This window comes from Drosophila navojoa, chromosome 3 (genome assembly GCF_054131105.1).
Source record: "Drosophila navojoa isolate 15081-1374.11 chromosome 3, UAZ_NAV_1.0, whole genome shotgun sequence".
NCBI classification, from domain to species: domain Eukaryota; kingdom Metazoa; phylum Arthropoda; class Insecta; order Diptera; family Drosophilidae; genus Drosophila; species Drosophila navojoa.
The window spans coordinates 8,921,697-8,939,839 of NC_142891.1; the positions used below are offsets into that span (position 1 = coordinate 8,921,697).

At 37.3% G+C, this 18,143-nt stretch overlaps 1 protein-coding gene across 1 annotated transcript; it reads left to right on the forward strand.

The window, feature by feature from the left end:
* The first annotated feature begins 6,310 nt into the window (after positions 1-6,310).
* On the forward strand, positions 6,311-18,034 carry Ca-Ma2d (Ca[2+] channel Muscle-specific alpha2/delta subunit). Its single transcript, XM_030387127.2, has 11 exons — positions 6,311-6,775; positions 13,399-14,728; positions 14,786-14,962; positions 15,023-15,100; positions 15,164-15,540; positions 15,601-15,752; positions 15,808-16,313; positions 16,381-16,623; positions 17,161-17,254; positions 17,319-17,743; positions 17,811-18,034. Exons 1-11 carry the CDS (start codon positions 6,609-6,611, stop codon positions 17,922-17,924), a joined length of 3,663 nt encoding a protein of 1,220 aa, XP_030242987.1. The 5' UTR covers positions 6,311-6,608; the 3' UTR covers positions 17,925-18,034.
* Positions 18,035-18,143: the final 109 nt, after the last annotated feature.

Here is an 18,143-nt window from a genome sequence, read left to right on the forward strand (position 1 = left end):
TCTGGCACATCTATAATATCTTTTACTATTAAAACATTTCCAGATGCTCACTATATTCACATCTACTATTCAATTTATTTACAAATGCAGAGTAATATTTTCTATATACCTTATAACATATTCTCAATTCTTAATATACTACATGAATATTATTATTAATAATTAAAGCATTAGCGTATTTATAAACTTTTAGCCGCATTAGATATTCAGTCTCTTCTTAATCTATTCAGTATTTTACAGCATTAGCATTGCATAAAATGTTTATACATTATAACTTGCATCTCATTTAAAATCACTTCACGTTTCAAGCTCATGTATTACCCAATACATTTACATGTTTATGCATGCTTAAAAGTTGTATTTGTCATTTCAATAATTAAATATCGCTCGACTCTAAAACAAATTTGCGGTTTTCATTTTATAATAAACGTATCAATGACATAACTGATTTATTTGATTTATTATTGTTGTTTTCTGCGAATGACCCAATTGCAAATTAGCCAAATGTATAAATTAATTAATGAGGACATATCCGATTTACCTTACTCAAACGGCGACAGCTTATGCATGTGTGTTGCGTGTGTGTGTGGGTGTGTGTGTTTGTTTTGTTTGTGTGTGTGCATAAATATGGTATAACAACAATGTGTCAGCGACAGAGCTTTTCATGCCCATGTGTGTGTGTGTGTGCGTTTGCGGGAGACACGAAAAAGGATACAAGGACACACGTAAAAGTGGCCATAATTTACGGCCATAAGCACAGCAAATGGGCACAAGTTCATAAATTATCGTCAAGCGGCGAAGGATATGCAGGAGGAGGACGAGCAGCAGGACTCGCCCAGCCGCCACGTTAGCTCGTTGCAAATTTATGTAGTACGAAGTGCTCTGCACTCTTTTCTCTTGTTAACTGATATGCAATTAAACATTGCGGGCGCTGATGAGTGTGATGCGAAAGTTTGTTCGCTCTGGCAACTCGTCGCTGTCAGAGCTCATGTCAGAGGACATGCACCGTGCCTTGTCACATATAATATAATAGAAAAACGGAAACTTTTTTCGACACATAACGAGGTTGTTTGGTCGTCGTCCCCCCCGCAGCACATTTTCCCCAACTCTCTCTCTCTCTCTCTGGTCGCTTCGATTGTTTCCGCTGACTGGGCACGTTCACGTTTTTGCGCCATCGACAGCAACATTTCGGCTCGCTCGCGGCGACTTGCGGTCGATCCTGATCGAATGCTGGGCCATTGTCCTGACCGGCCCTGTTCAGCCCTCTGCCACACATGAAACAGCGTCAGCCAACTGTAAATAACAAGCACAGGCGACGGGGGAGGGGCATGGTCAACATGACGACGACACCAACAGCACAATTGTGTGTCCTCTCCTGTCTTCTCATAAATTGATTCAGTTCAGCTCTCAAAGGACTCGATTGCAATTCAATGCCAAGCACGAGCCCCTAAAAATATCAACGGAATGCCATTGTGCAATAAACGTGTAAAATATTCATGTCAAAAAATTGTCACACAAGAGCAAACATATACGCACACACACACACACAATTAAACTTTTGGCACTGGGCCAATGCTACAAACTGGCAAACGGCATTTGACGCGGCTGTCAGGATCTTTACAATTTTTTTTCGGTTATTCTTGTTGTTGTTGTTGTTGTTGGTGACCGTTGCCAAGAGCAGCGCGAAAGTGAAATGAAAAATGGGTAACAGCTCAAGCAATTGATGGGCATTCGCCTATGCCAACGACAGGGTGTTCCATAAGGGAATACTCGAAAAGCTTCTTGAATTGTGAAGTACTCTTTCAGTGCACTGAATACAGGGTGCTCTGTGTTAAATAATTGTAGAGAAATTGTGATAAAATGTACTATGGCTCATTCGAGAGTTTAGTAGATATTTAAAATAGTATAGTCTGTGCTTAGTATGTTAAAAATAATTTATACATAAATATGGAGAACTTTGTAGATTCGCAACCTTGAATTATATTTTACCTACTCAAGTATTTATTTATATATTTATTTTGTATTTTATTAATATTTATATATATTTCATATAATATATTTTATTTCTTTTCTATTAAATCAAAATTTATATTTATTTAAATTTTAGGTTATTTATGTTAAATAATATTAAAATTGATAGTTAATTATTTACTTATTTATTTTGATCAACTTTATATTATATTTTTCATATAAATATCTTATTTTTTTTATATAATATTAACATTTATATTTACTCATTTATTTATTAATATTGAATCCTAAAATTATTTTATTATTTATTTATATTATTTTACTTAAATATTTTATTTGTAAAATTATTTTAATTTTGTCTAATATTTTTTAATGTATTATTATCATTAAATTATAATTACTTATTTATTTATTAATATTGAATCTTAAAATATTTTACTTAAATACTTAAATATTTTATTTGCTATTTTTTTTTTTAATTTTGTCTAAAATTTTTTAATGTATTATTATAATTAAATTATTGTTTTATTTACTATAAGCCAATTATCTCATAATTATTTTCCTTTTATTAACTTTATATATTTATTATTAAATATCCATTTCAATCTGAACTTTTTCTGTTTTATGAAACCTTCTCGAAATAAAAACACCCTCTATGGCTAGCCAATGCATTTTCAGTTTTATTTTCGTATCATTTTCCTGATTATCAATTCCATTTTCATTCGTTCACTCAAACAAACGCAAGTTCATATAACTGTTGTTTTTGTTTTTCGACTGGAAAATATTGTCCCGAATTGCCCTCAGGGGAGCGAGCGCACAGCATGAAATTCGAAAGAAAAAACAAAGAAATATGCTGTAAAAAACTTTGCAGTTGCTAGAAACTTTTTACTATGATATGCGAGACATTTCGATGCGATTCGATTCGATTCCATTCGATTGGGTCTTGCTGCGGTCTGTCAATAGCTAAAGTTTGTGTGCTGCCCCACAGCAGTTCCGCCTGAATAGTTGAGGCTATGCTTTGGCGACTAATTAGTAATTCAGTTAACCAAATATGGGTGGTTAACTGTAATTACGCGGCGTGCCCAGCAGCAGCAGCAGCCGCAGTAGCAGTAGCAGTAGCAGCATCAAAGCATGTCAGTTACACGCGCTGCCAAGTGCGCCACACTTATGTCCCTATGTCTGTCGCATTATCAGATGTGGCCCAGTCCGTCCAGCGACACGCGGCTCATAAATTTCATGCAAATGAAATGCACACGGAGCAACTTTATGGGGTGAACAAAATATACAGAGAGAGAGAGAGGCAGAGGGAGAGGGAGAGAGAGAGGCTCAACCTCTTTTGTGATACGAGGCGGACCAAAAAGTTTCACGACATGTCTTTATAGCGCACCCAACCACACCCTGACAAACACACACACGCACACACACACAATCTTTGTGGCAGTTGCGTGTTTTGGCGTCTGCCACAAATTATGCTCATTATCATGTAGAGCAGCAGCAGCAGCAGCAGCAGGTCGTGCGCCTCGCTTGGCTTGGGCAAGGGCTTCTGCTTCAGCTTCAGCTTGGTCTTGGGCTGCCCTCAAAAGTATGCTATGCGAAATAAAAATGCCAGCTCGTAATTAAGCCTACCTCGGCACCAGCTAAAACATGGCAACAGAGGCGATAAAACGAATTTAAAATACCCTTGGGGCCCATACGCACAGCAGATTGAATTTGAAATTAAATAACGAACTTTAAATACCCTTGGGCATATAGAAAGATTGAGATATTTGCCACCCTTTTATTGTAAAAATAAGTTTAAATACCTCGGGGAATGTGTAGCGCTATGTAGTATAAAAGAAACTTTGTCTAGGGAGAAATCTTAAAGCAAGAACAGGAAAGAAATTTAATGAAGTTTAAATGATTAAGGAATAATAATTCCTCGACTTCACTTTCCATATTCCCTAACAAATTCAGAGCTCCTCAACTGTATACACTTTCCCAATGCCACTGACAGGTGATGTTTGTGTGGTTTGCTTTGTACTCTGCCAACTGCAGGCGACTGCACTAAAAAGTGTCCTTCATCATGTGATCCTTGTGCAGCTGATTGTTGTAGTTTTGTGTTTCGTGCTGTTTAAGAGTAAAACGCTGTTGAGTTCATTAAAAATTTGACTAAGTACGTTGTCATACTGCTCATCATGAGCCTCAGTGTCACAATCATCATTCGCCTCGCTGCGTACACCTCGTCGAGCCACTTCGTTCTTCTACTCTAACATGTCTTCATAGTGCCAGTGACAATGCCAGTGCCGACAGCAGAGCAGCCTACTTGAACTGTGCATATACGAGTGGCATCTACACACATACATACATACAAATATTTATATATGTTTGTGTACTTTCGTTTATCGCATTAAGCTTTCAGCGTCGCATAGAAATATGAAAATGATTTCGCCACGAATTGACGCCAAAATATGGCCGCAGCCTAATTTGGATTTATGAAGCATTAACAGCAATGGCAACAAAACAGGAAACGGAAATACATAAATTATTCAGCGTATTAAATGAGCTTAACGGTAATTCATAGCACTTAAATTGCGATACTCAATAGCAATTGATATTAAATGCTAATTGAAAATATACTTTCAAGCCCACTCGTGATTTCAGCCCCCTTCGAATGCTATCAATATTTTTGCTATGTTAAAATATGCATGAAGTGGGGGAGACGACAAAAATTCCATTAATTACATGTGCATGCTAGCTTTTTTAATATTTATAGACATTATTAATTAAAACACAATCAATTCAAAGCAATTCTATATAAATACATATATAAAATATTATTATATATAGTAAAAAGACTGTCAAATAAAAAATATAGATATAAAATAAATTACTTCTATATCGAATCAAATAAATAACTATAAAAATTAAAGTCATATTGAAACTGTTCAATTTTTAATAATAAAGTAATATATTTTTATTTAATATTGTAATATAATAAAATTAATATTGTAATATAATAAGTTAATTTTAGTGAATAAATGAAGGAAATAAGTGAATGTGCTGCAATAATATGATATATGTGCTACAATATGAAGTGAAGAGAGATTATATTGATTGTTTGAGTGACTGCATGATATATGAATAGATCAAAAAGTTTTGCTAAAATAATATTACTGAATAAATATTATATTCTATATTATATTCTATATTATATCTTAAAAAAAACCAAATATTAATAAATCAATTAAAAAATATATTTATCGTTGGAAAGAAGAAAAGTATTTAATATTTATATGATTAAAATGTTATAGAAATTTATTTTATAAACTATTTATAATTTAGATGCATTCAGGACTTATTTATACACTTTAAATAATATTAAATAATTAATTAAATGAAAAAAATTAATGTTTAATAAATAATAAAAAAAAAATGGCAACTCAATAAAACCGCCAAGCCAAAAGATAATATCAAAATATTATTGAATGAAAGCCACATAAAAAATGCTGACAATAATATTTTATAGCAATTCGTGTGCTCACGCTGCTCTCTCTCTGTCACTCTCTCTCTCTCTCTCTCTCCAGAGAGAGAGCCTGCTTCTCAGCACAGCATATACGCGCTCTGTTATGAATATGCGGCGCAAAGCGTAGCAGGCAATAGGTAGAAGAAGCAGCAGCAGGCAATGGAATGCCGTTGTATGTGGTGCTACGAAATCCCTCATGTGAAAATCAATAGAGGATACCGCTGAACAGCTGAGCCGCCGCCTGGCCGACAATGTAAACAGACGAAAGAGCGAGAGAGCAGAGAACGAGAGAGCAGTAGAGTATGAGAGAGTGTAACTATAAATAGGGCAAGAGTTGCACGTTCTCTCTCTCTCTCTCGCTCTCTGGGTCTGGGGAAAATTTCGTGACAGTATTTAGTAAAATTTTTGCGTTTTTCCACTTTAGTCAAACGCAGCTCTTCAACGTTGGCGGTAGCCGAATATCAAGCGGATCAACCTCGGCACACCACAACACACTAACACACATTAACACATACACACATACACAGACACACACATATATATGTATATCATATAAATAAATATATATATACACACACACATAGCAACGCGCCGCGACAGTGTGTGCCATATGTGTAATCAAAACGTAGCCCCGCCGCAACTAAGAGCAAAAGTTTATATATAGAAAATTTCAACGCGCACAGCTGAGGGAAAACTAAATTCGTTGTGCAGCTGAAAATAAATTTTGAACGGAAAACGAGCAACAAACAACAACAACAACAAGACAACATCTAGCACAATTTATACAAAACGTGAATTTCTCGTAACTAGATTTTCAACTTAATTCCTGCAATATTTCGCAAATATTACGCATACGCCGCGTGTGCTGGAAAAGTATTTAACTGACGTAAAAAAAAAAAGAAAGAAAGAAAGAAAGAAAATAACGTGTGGCGCCAGCGTCGGCGTCGCTGCTGACGTCGCGACTCCACCCAAAATTGTATACCAAATTTGGTAGCAAATGCAGTGAGTTAGTTAGTAACGCTGAGTGGAGTGAGTGCGTGTGTGCGAGTGAGTGTCTCTGAGTGTGTATTTCGGTTGTGCACAACCACAGCCAAGGAGTAACACAACAAATACACGTTTGAAACATGCCAGCAAAATGTTTGGTACATGCGAAAAGTTGATGACACATTTTGCTGTCATTTTGACCGCATTTCTGGCCGCTCAGCCTCTGTTATTGCTGCTCATTTGCGGTCCCCCAGCGACGCGGCATGCCGGCCCCGCCTCTTCCACATTTATGGTGCACGCCTCTGCCGCGGATGAAGCGTAAGTGGCAAAAGCCAAAAATTTGTTTATCAAAATTTTGATAGATATTCTTTTCGAGTTATATATATTTATTTTTGTTACCAAGTTTTATTAAATGGATAAGTCCATAAGTCCATTAAAGGGCGTGTTAGCCATCATCTTCATCATTATCATTATCATCATCAGCAACATCGTCTCTCTCTCAGCCTCGCCCTCGTCGCTCGTTAATTTTTCGTACATTTTATGCTGATTTTTTTTGTTCGCTGTTTTTTGTTGCTTTTGTTTTTGTTTTTGTTTTTGGCAGCCACCTCACGTTTCTTATTGGGAATGCGCTGCGTGTCAAGCGTTCGGCATGTGGGCTTTAGGAATTCCTCTTAGGGTATGCAGCGCACATCCTTATGTTAATGACAATTTATTGCTCTTATCGCAAATATTGAGACACTCGCAGAAGCTTAATGCATATGATTTTCAGCCTGACATATAATTTTGGGTTTGAGGCTGAAGTGGATTTTTATATGCGCTCTCCCTCATCACTGAGTCACAGAAAAATGGAATTTTGGCGTCGTTTCTAGAGAAGCGCATATTTACTTTAGCGCTTAACAAAGAAATATGCGAAACACTTCAAAAAATAAAAACAATTTGTTGAGTTTCCCTTCCAGTGGAAAATAAAATGAAATTGCCTGCCAGAGTACTTGAGTTAATAAATAAAGCTTAAATGGAAGCTTTACTTGGAGTTGAGGCATCGCAATTGCTAGAGAAATATGTGAACGTTGAAGACATTCGTAGATATTTAAAAGAAATCTTGTAAGAGACTTGCACTTAACAGATTTGGGTAGTCTCTGAAGGACATGAGCAGCTTACATTATTATGACATATTATAGAAATCTTGCAGTCTAAACTTATACCAAATATATTTAATCTTACACTCGCATGCTTCAATCATTGCCTAGAATCCATAAACAAATTTTTAATCTTATTTAAAATAAATCAAATGAGAATAGTCCATGGCCCTTCAGCTTTTACGAATATGACATTCAAGCTGACTTGAGTATGGCTACAATAATTTCTATTCCTATAATATAATATAATTCCTATCATTTCTATCCCTATAAAATAATAGTAAATAATGTTTATCATATATATAACGTCATATACCTTATATGACATACAGTCAACATAGCTTCTTTGCATTCTTAAACTTTGCCCGTTAAAAAACTGTTGCGGCTTATAAATTTGATTTTCATGAGCACAAACTTTCATTTCAACCAAAACTTTGTTTCAACTTGTACTTCAAATAACGTCTACAGACAATGTTTAGCTATTTCCCATATTTTAATATTAAATTGATCAAATATTTGCAATATAATATGATACGATTTCTTAATCAATACTAGCATTCCATTCTAAACTAACCCATGTACGACATCCAGTAAAAATTATTTTGCAATAAGTTGAATTCTATTTCTTCACTATACAAAATTGCATAAAATTTCACTTATTATTTGATAATTATTATTACTATTTAATTCATTTTTTAGCTTAAGAGATCTACAATTTTTCGTTGTCAAAGTTTCCAGATTTTAGTGTGAATAAGAATAGAAATCTCTGTATCTAAAGGCCTTTATATAGCATATGTAAATAAACTACTATACTATAAATTAAACTTTTATTAATTATCTGAATTCTTTTACTAACATAACTAACTTAACTTAAAGTTCTATATCATATCGTCATTAGCTTAATTCAAATACTGTAGTTAACGCAATTGCATAATAATTCAACCTAATAGTCATATAATTTTTAAGTCAGTTATTTAAGCTTAAAATTGTTTAACTTTATCAAAGTAGCTTGATAGTAGATAATAAATAATATATGCAAATATGTATATTTATATATATATATATATACATATATATATTTAAAATATATATTCTATTGGCATCTACACTAACGTAAGCACTGTATATAAACATTAAAGCACATCAAAAAAAGTTAAAAATGATATTTAAATATATACCAAATAACATTTTCATATTCACAACAAACTTGGCTAAGTCTAGCCTTAATATGCAGTATTTTTAGGACAGACGACATTGCAAAATAAGTTCACTTATTATAGCTCATTGCCATGTTAATATAGTAACTGACTTTAACCTCGTGTTAATCCCCTATATATATATACATACAATTTTAATATATACCTCATGTTATTATTTTATTCCTCATTTTAATGTCCCTCGTAGCGCCTTAATAGGTCGCCTAGAACTCATTGTAATATTTTGGTTCCCCCGTTTTTTCTGCTTTTTAGCCCATTGCGTGCTTTAGGCGCTTTTGTCTTTTGTTTCCAATTTTCATTTTAGCGCTCGCATGGTTGTGCGCTTATGTGTATGTGTATGTGTATGTGCGTGTGTGTGTGTGTGCGTGTTCTTGTATGTGTTTGAGTGTGCGTCAACGTATTTGCCCACAATTTCGGCAGCTGCCGTCGACCTTTTAGCTACTTATTGCCCCAGCTTTCATTTTATTTTGTTTTTTATCTTACGCACTTTTCATAAGTCACATAAAAGAATTATTTGTCTGACATGCTGACTCTGGGGAGGACGCCGCAGCAGCGGGCAGGTACCTCAAACATCTTTATACGCGTTATGCATATTTTATTAGGGAGGGCATTTCGTCTAACTTGCTGCTGCCTGCCAAAAAAGAGTCGGCGTTCTATTAATTTGATGCCATCAAAAGGCGAAGGCAAAGGCCAACAGCGAAGGCGTGTCACTTGTTCTAAATGGACAAGCAAATACAATTAGTAGTGGGTAAATGTAATTAAATCAAATAGTCAATAGAATTAACATTGTTTAAATATTACAGTTTGACATGCACTGACCACAGAGTTGCCTTAGCTAATTCGATATATTCCAAAAAGTTCAGGGAGGAAAAAAAACAATATACGTTCTAATTACTTAGCAATTTATGCATTTAGCCAGATTACTAAAATGAACATTTTTGGGGCTTGCCAAATGCTCTATGATATCATCGTGGCGAATACAAAGCGAAAAGGTATATATGTATATACAGAATTCGTTTATATGTTTGTTTATATATATATATATTTTTTTTTAATTTTTAATTTAATCAGCTCAAGTTGGGCATCATAATTTAGAGCTTGACAGTTCTTTTTAATATTTAAAAATTAAACGGAAATTTTGGTTACAAAAAGAAGGAAATTAATACATATAAAATATATATGGTATATACGCTGCCATATCCGAACTAAGCAGCTTTTTGTCATGCCTATTGAATGGACATTCTATTTTAATTATTAACGATTTGAATTTGGCTACACAGTAGCTGAGCAAACAAAGCGATCTTTTGAATTTTATGGAGTATTTCGTCTGCTAATTACATTTTTTATAGATAAATATCCACATTTTTTAGTTTCAGCTAAATTTTACTTTGTCAAAATACTTTAAAATGACCAAGAATATAATTTAAATTTTATTCTCAAATTTTACTTTTTTAAATTATATTTAGAAATTGTACGTTTCATTTTATATATTTATCGTCGATTTCTGTGTATTTAGAAACGGAGGCCGCTTACTTTTAAATACTTTTCTTCTTTATTCCATTTCTCTTAACGAAACAAAATGTAATAGATCTAGGAAGCTCGCTTATCTTATCTTATTTCAGAAACGCATTCGGCTATTCACATAATATGAGCTGTTTATTATTATTTATTTTATATATTTAGTTTTTGTTTTGTATCATGTAAACTTCTATATTTAAACTATATATTTTACTACTTGCTTGTTTGTCCCTCTCCCAAGTAGATTCTCATCAGCCATGTAAGAAATTCCCTATCTAGCCTTATTTTCACTTTCCATTCATTGTTATATCCACGTTTTCCCACGCTTGAATCTATTTATCAAAATAAAGAAATCCGCACGAAAAGAAGCCACATAAATCTATTTCTCGACTTGTCTCTCAATCAATCCCAGGCCAAACAAATTTCAAGTTCTAACAAAATTTATTGCCGGCAAATGCACAAAATGTGGCTTTAATGTGGCTAAGTGGCAAAATACTATATAATTTATGTGTTCGTGGAATATCGAATGCAATATTTTATGCGCTGCTTCTTTTTTTCGCACTGAAGCATTGCGCACACATTAATAGACAATGACCATAAAAAAAATCAATGTAAATTTGCAAAGAAAAAAACCCAGAAAAAAAGACATAAAAATGAAACAAACAAAATATATACAAATAAATATATACAGATATACATATATTTATGTGTAAAATTCAAGCGAAATACAAAGGCGAAAAATTGGCTAGCCCAACTAGCGAGAATTTACGCCCACAACGCCCACGAGCCAGACAAGAGTCGTCCGATTCAGTGCAGATAAGGGCTGAGTTTATTCAGCATAAACAAAAAAAAAAAAAGAAAAGAAAAAAAAAACTATGTGTGAGCTCAGCTGGCCACAAAGGAATGTTGCAAATTTAATTGAACAACTCCAAAAAGAAACACAACAACAGGAACAACAATGGCAACAATACAGCTACAACAATAAGCAAACAACAACAATTAAACTTGAGCTGGGAGCGTTCGGCGGCACTTGAACTATGTCAAAGGCAAAGCGGCAAAGGCGCCAATGGGTGGCACCCACCACAGCATAGAAAGAGAACGACGAAAGACAGAGACAGTAGTGAGGCGAGCATAGAGGAGGGATAGAATTGAAAGCTCTCAAGTTTCAGTAGATATAGAGACGAAGAAGTTTTGGCCTGGGCTATGCGCATGAGAATGATTGAAACAAATTACTTTCACAGCTCAGACAGTTGTCTTGCCTTTGCAGAAATACACCAATAAGTAGTGCAGAGCGCCTTTCTATGCGATTCTCAGAATCAATACTTAAGTAACTCAAGTAGCACAGAAGATTTTGGTTAGTTAAATATAATAGTTAAGAAGGAGCACGTTGTTGATGGTGTAAAGTTGCTGTGTTATTGAATACGTTTTCTCTTAGTGTCTATTTCGATCGCAATTTCGGGCTTGCCCTACCCTAACTCTGCTTTGATACTAAAATAAAGAGGGATTTGACTATTCCGATACATTTTACATCAATTTCATTTGGCGCTACTTAAAAGTTATCTCTGCCTATTTTTCATAGTTGTTTATTGTTACTAATATCAATATCTCATATGTATTTATCACTTCTCTACCATTCTCGTCTCTTATATTTATTTTTTGCTAACGCTTTTTCTGCTCATGTCTCAATTCAAGTTGTAAAAGCCGTTTAGTTATGTTTCTCCTATTTCTACACCTATAATATCTTCAACCCTCTCTTGCTCGATCCCTCATTTCTCTTTCTAAGTCTCTCATGCATATTATTGTCTGTCCTATTTAACTTTCTTTTCCTCTTACTCTCCCAAGTCCTTTTCTATTTTACTCACACGCTTAAAAGTATTGTCTTTCTATGTGATTCTCATCAATCAAACTTTTTACTTTAGTTGTATAGTGTGTGATATTGTTCAAACTCTTAAATATTTTAAGCATAAATGATCTTTTGTATGATCTTTGTATAAGATGTACCTTAATATATCTGCTATAAACATTTGTTTTAATGGTATTTCTAACAATTGTGTTATTTTAATGAATCATTTTTACAAAATAAATTTTGCAACTGTTAATATTTAAAAATACTTGAAGAATCTTCTATATATATTATATAGTGATTATGGTAGTCTTAATTGCTGCGTTCAACTAATATAATTGCTTTTATAGCGCTCACATTTATTTAAGAGCATATTCCATTTAAGAGCTTTTTAAAATTAAGAGCTTTTAGCGAAAGTATGCGCGCGCATTGGCTGGGCACTTGTTGATTTCACACACACACGCACACGCACGCACCCTCTCTCTCTCACTCACACACACACATAAGCAAATGCCAAGCACAGCTGTTTCTGTTCGCTGACACCGTCGCCGCGTTGACTGCGCTGCTGCTTAGGCTGGCTTTGCTTGGGCTACTTTCCTTAACACACCGACACACACACACCCACACCAATACACACGCAGCCGTATGAACACCTTTTTAGCCGTGCTCGTTACCAACACACTCGTGTCTGACATGTGAGCTAATTAAATTAGTGGCCTTGTTGTACTTGTACGTCGACAGGTGGTTGACATTTCTTTTCGGTCCATTTGTGTGACGATTGCCTGTTGGCGTTGCCAGACTGTTGCAATTTTAAAGAAAGCGGGAGGAATTTATTTACATACATAGTATATATATTTATATTTATATATATAAATAAAGAAATAGATAATATAATATACAAAAAATAAACGAGAACTGAATAATATAAAAAAATTAATAAATTAGCTAGAGTTTTTATTGTAGGATTTTCCTGTAATATAAGCCTAAGGCTTAGTGGAAAAAGTTTATGAAATAATATTTGCCAGAAAGATCCCAGTCAAGAATTAAGAATAAATAATTTATTTTTCTTTAATTTCCAACCCATTTTCACCTATATAAGCTCCCACATTATGGTAGAGCAGCTTTCGTTCTTCAGTTCGTATATTATTTCTTAAATATTATCAATACACAAAGAAATTTCATTTAGTTTTCTAATGCGTTCCGCATTTTTTCTTTTGTGTTTTGCAGCGTTGGCAAATGGGCGACCCAGTTTGGAGACGAGCTATTCCTGCTGGCCCAGAAGATAACCAAATCGCAGCAGATTAAAGAGAAATACAAGGAATACAATGCTCGAGTTGAGCTCAAAAATGGCAGCGAACTAATTAAATCGATAACAGCGAATGTGGGCAAAATGTTGGCGCGCAAAATGGATGCCGTGCGCTGCATACAGGAGAAGGCCGAGAGTGTCAATGAGAACTTCGAATTCAATCTGACCTATGCGGAGACTAACTTCACCTACTACTCGAGCAAGTACTCGCCATTCAATGGCAATAGCTCCGAGGAGCTGGAGTCCAATGTTAAGGAGTATGAGTATATGTATCGCGAGATGATGCTAAATCCGGACACACATTTCTACAATATTTCCGTGGACACGGAGCACAGTTCGGTGCATGTGCCCTCAAATGTTTGGGATCGTGCGCCGAATGTGCTAAAGACGATTCAGTGGTCTGAGTATCTAGACGAGGTCTTCCGCCAGAACTATCAGTCCGATCCGGCTCTGTCTTGGCAATATTTTGGCTCCGATACGGGCATATTGCGTCATTATCCCGCCGCACAGTGGTACGATTCGCGTGCGAATAAACTGGACGCCGATACGTATGATTGCCGCAAACGGTCGTGGTACATAGAGACGGCCACCTGTTCCAAGGATATTGTCATCTTGCTGGACCATTCGGGCTCAATGACAGGACATCGCCATCATGTGGCCAAGTTCACAATACGCAGCATATTGGATACGTTCTCCAATAACGATTTCTTCACCATTTTCCGCTATTCGAACGATGTACAGGGCATTATACCCTGTTTCAAGGACGCTCTGGTACAGGCGACACCCGAAAATATCGATGTCTTCAATACGGCCATAGCCGAACTGGACGATCCCGAGGGCTATGCGAATCTAACGCTGGCCTACGAGCACGCCTTTCAAATACTACGCAACTATTATATCAATCGAAGGTGCAACGAGACCTCCACCTGCAACCAGGCCATAATGCTGGTCACCGATGGCGTGGCGGGCAATACGACCGATATTTTCGAGAAGTACAACTGGGGCAACGGAGAGAACGGCACCTCACGCATGAATGTGCGCATCTTTACCTATCTACTGGGCAAGGAGGTGACCAAGGTGCGCGAGATTCAATGGATGGCCTGCTTGAATCGTGGCTACTATTCGCATGTGCAAACACTGGATGAAGTCCACGAGGAAGTGCTCAAATATGTCGATGTCATAGCTACGCCTCTCGTGCTGCAGAATGAGCAGCATCCGCCCACCTGGACGCATGCATTTACGGATAAAACGGTAAGCATTATTGAGTAAGAAGAGAACCCGGCTTGACAAAGAATTCCCTCTTTGCAGTATGATCCTTTGAATTCGAATGAGCGACGACCGCGTCTTATGATAGCCGTTGGTGTGCCAGCCTTTGATCGCTCCTATCGGCACGAGAACAGCACTAAAAGACGGGCACGTCTCCTGGGTGTAGCCGGCACAGATGTGCCCGTCGAGGACATAGACAAATTGACGTTGCCCTACAAGGTAGGTGTCACAGGAAGTTATTTGCTGAATCATATTGAAATAACTATTCATTAACTCCAGCTGGGCGTTAATGGCTATTCATTTGTGGTGTCCAACAATGGCTACGTACTACTGCATCCGGATCTGCGGCCTCTTGGTGTAAGCTGCCCCCATCCAAACCAAAATCTTCATTTATTAACAAATTTATATATCTATTTGCAGTCCAACAACAAAATGAATCCCAACTATAATAGCATTGACTTTACCGAAGTGGAGCATTTGTTTGAGGATCAGAATCCCCGAGAGCCGGGTGAATCCATTCTAAACATACGCAGCTCCATGGTCCATAACGAAGCCAAGGAATTTAAAAATATTCCGGTCAAGTTCCATTATGACAAAATGCGTCGTGTGTCGGAGGAGAAACAGGATTATTTCTTTGCTCCATTACCCAATACACCTTTCACTTTGGGCATTGTTATGCCAAGTGACTATGGCAAGACTTGGATCAAGGTGGGCGACGAGGTGGACAAGAACAAGCACATGAAGGTCAACATATCCGATTTCTTCATTGGCGAAAACTGGAAAGTGCATCCGGATTGGTAAGTGGCAAAATAATTCAAAGTCTTACTTTGGTAGATCTAAAAGTATAACCTTTGCAGGGTCTATTGCAAGTATCACTATCTGGAGGGTCACGAATTCAAAACACCTGAAGCGGAGCTGCGCGAGTTTTTGGAAAAGATGATGAAACCCGATTGGAAATGGCCCGAACAATATGCCGAGGACGAATCCGATTGGGATGACAAGGACGACTGTAAGTATTTTAAGAAGTCAATCTAGAATCGCTTTTAATCCCTCTACAATTTCAGTAAACTGTGGTCGCAAAACGCTCAGCGACGATGCCTACTACTGCAACAAGGAGCTAGTCCATTTGCTCATTTTCGATGCCAAGGTGACCAATTTCAGTTACGGCGTATGGAAGTTCGAGAACGAACAGGAGCGTCAGCTCATTGAACGCTTTGGTGCCACATTGAGGTTTGTGGCCACCATGAGCGGGCTGACACGCTGGCAGTTCATCTTTGGCGAGGTGGAAGTGGATACGGATCGGGAATTTGGCGATTATCATACAACAGCCATCGATGAGACCTGGTACAAGAGCGCCATACTGCAGCATCATCAGGATAATACCGAAAGCTTTGTTTACTCGGTCAAACACTACAACGATCCGCTCGAAGACAGCGATCTCAAGGTGACCGCCTCGCATGCCATCTTTCCCCGAGATGGCGGCAAAGAGGCGCCCGCCTGTGTCGTCGGTTTCCAGTTCTCGCATGCGCGCATGTGGGAACGCTTCTTTAACATAACAGCCGTGGACAATGTGAGTGCAGGCGAAACCTAATCCAATAAATTTGTTTTTAATATTCTATTTATACACCCATCAACAGTGCAACAATTGCCTGCCCATCTGCACGGATGATGACGTCGATTGCGTTGTCATCGATAACAATGCGTACATTGTCGTCGGCCAAAACATAAATACGACCGGGAAATTCTTTGGCGAAATCCATGGCGATGTCATGGCCGCCATGGTTCAGAAGGGCATCTTCAAAAGCATCGAGGTCTATGACTACCAGGAGCTATGTAAAGTAGAGCCAACCACACTCAGCGATGGAAACAGTTTGCTGCATGTGAGTTTTAAGGGGTTAGAAGATGATGAAACTTTGCTGAAAACCCGGCTTAACTAGCAATAAATTGGGTCTGTCGGGCTGAGTTGGCTATCGAAGCAGACTGGCATTTAGACCAGAACTGACATTAAGACTAGGTTGGCTGTCGGACTAGATTAGCTGTCGTGCTACGTTGGCTGTCGGACTGCATTGGCTTTTGGTTGGATGTCGAACTAGACCAAACATTATGATTCAGTTGGCTTTTGGCTAGTGGACTAGACCAGACATTAAAATTTAGTTGGCTGTTGGACTAGGACTAGGCTGGCTGTCGGACTCGAATGGCTCTCGGAGTACATTGGCTCCTCAGTTCGAATTGGATGTTGGACTAGATTGGGTTTGGATTAAAATGGAAGTCAGATAGATTAGACTGAAATTCGAACTTGGTTGGCTGTCGGACTGCGCTGGCTGTTGGATTAGACTAGCTAATTCAAACTTGATTTTCCAAGTTACTATCGGACTATGTAGAAATTGCAATATTCCTATTTATGTCACTCATTACAGCCACTGCAACTACTGGGCCTAGTCTGGAAGTGGCTTATAGCGCATCTCTTCTTGACCTACCAGAGAGTTCAATGGTGGGTGGACGGAGCGCCGTGTAAGTTAACACAATTAAAATCAAGGAAAATTTCAATTAACATATGACTGCCATTGTCGATTAGTTTTGGAGTACTTGGACACTATTGAGGATGAGTATGTGGCCGTGGGCGACATTAATTCGGCATCGGCGGCTAAGCCCAAGGACGATGGTGACGATGGTGAGGCGATATTTCAAGAGCCCGAACCGGAACCGATCTACAAGCCGTGTGACATGCGCTCTACCCTGTACGCCCTGCAGCCCTCGGCATTGGTGGGCATCAATGATTCTATAAATGTGTCATCAACGCGTCCGTTCCATATCAAGAAAATACCCAACTCGAATCTGGTGATGGTGGTGGTCAATGTGCTGATGCCATCGCGCAGTATACGCCTAACCACCGAGCCGCAGCGTATAACTGAGTATGAGGAGGAATTTCCCTGCTACAAACTAAATATGAGTTTCTACGATAGGCGACGCATCGAGGAGTGTTTCACGGAGCACGAGGATGTGAGTGGAAGATAAAACCCATTAAATATCGATAATTTTATAACATTTTTTCTTTTTTTTTTTTCAGGAGGAACTTTTCACCTACTGCGGCAAAGCCTCGCGGCTGGGTCTGACGCTTCAGCTGCTGCCGCTGACCATAATTTTGATGTTTTACTTGACGCGCTGCTTTATGCGGGTTTAGTTTATACAATCTATATATATACACTAATGCGATCTGTTTGTTTTTAGATTGTAAACTATTGTGTAGTACAATTCTAGTCGAAGTTTAACAACCAAAGAAAAAAAACCAAAGCACAATCTTAAACAAGTTTAGCAACAGCCGAAACAAAAACAATTTCAACTTTTAGACTTAAAATATACGCCAAATGTTAAGGAAAACGAGAGTACGAAAAGGAGAGAT

What these genes read in the sequence shown, in the direction of transcription:
- Ca-Ma2d (XM_030387127.2), top strand. Translation starts at nt 6,609, where the DNA reads ATGTTTGGTACATGCGAAAAGTTGATGACACATTTTGCTGTCATTTTG. An exon ending in ACATAACAGCCGTGGACAAT is followed by an intron (nt 16,314 to 16,380) that starts GTGAGTGCAGGC and finishes ACCCATCAACAG; the next exon opens with TGCAACAATTGCCTGCCCAT. An exon ending in GTGGGTGGACGGAGCGCCGT is followed by an intron (nt 17,255 to 17,318) that starts GTAAGTTAACAC and finishes ATTGTCGATTAG; the next exon opens with TTTTGGAGTACTTGGACACT.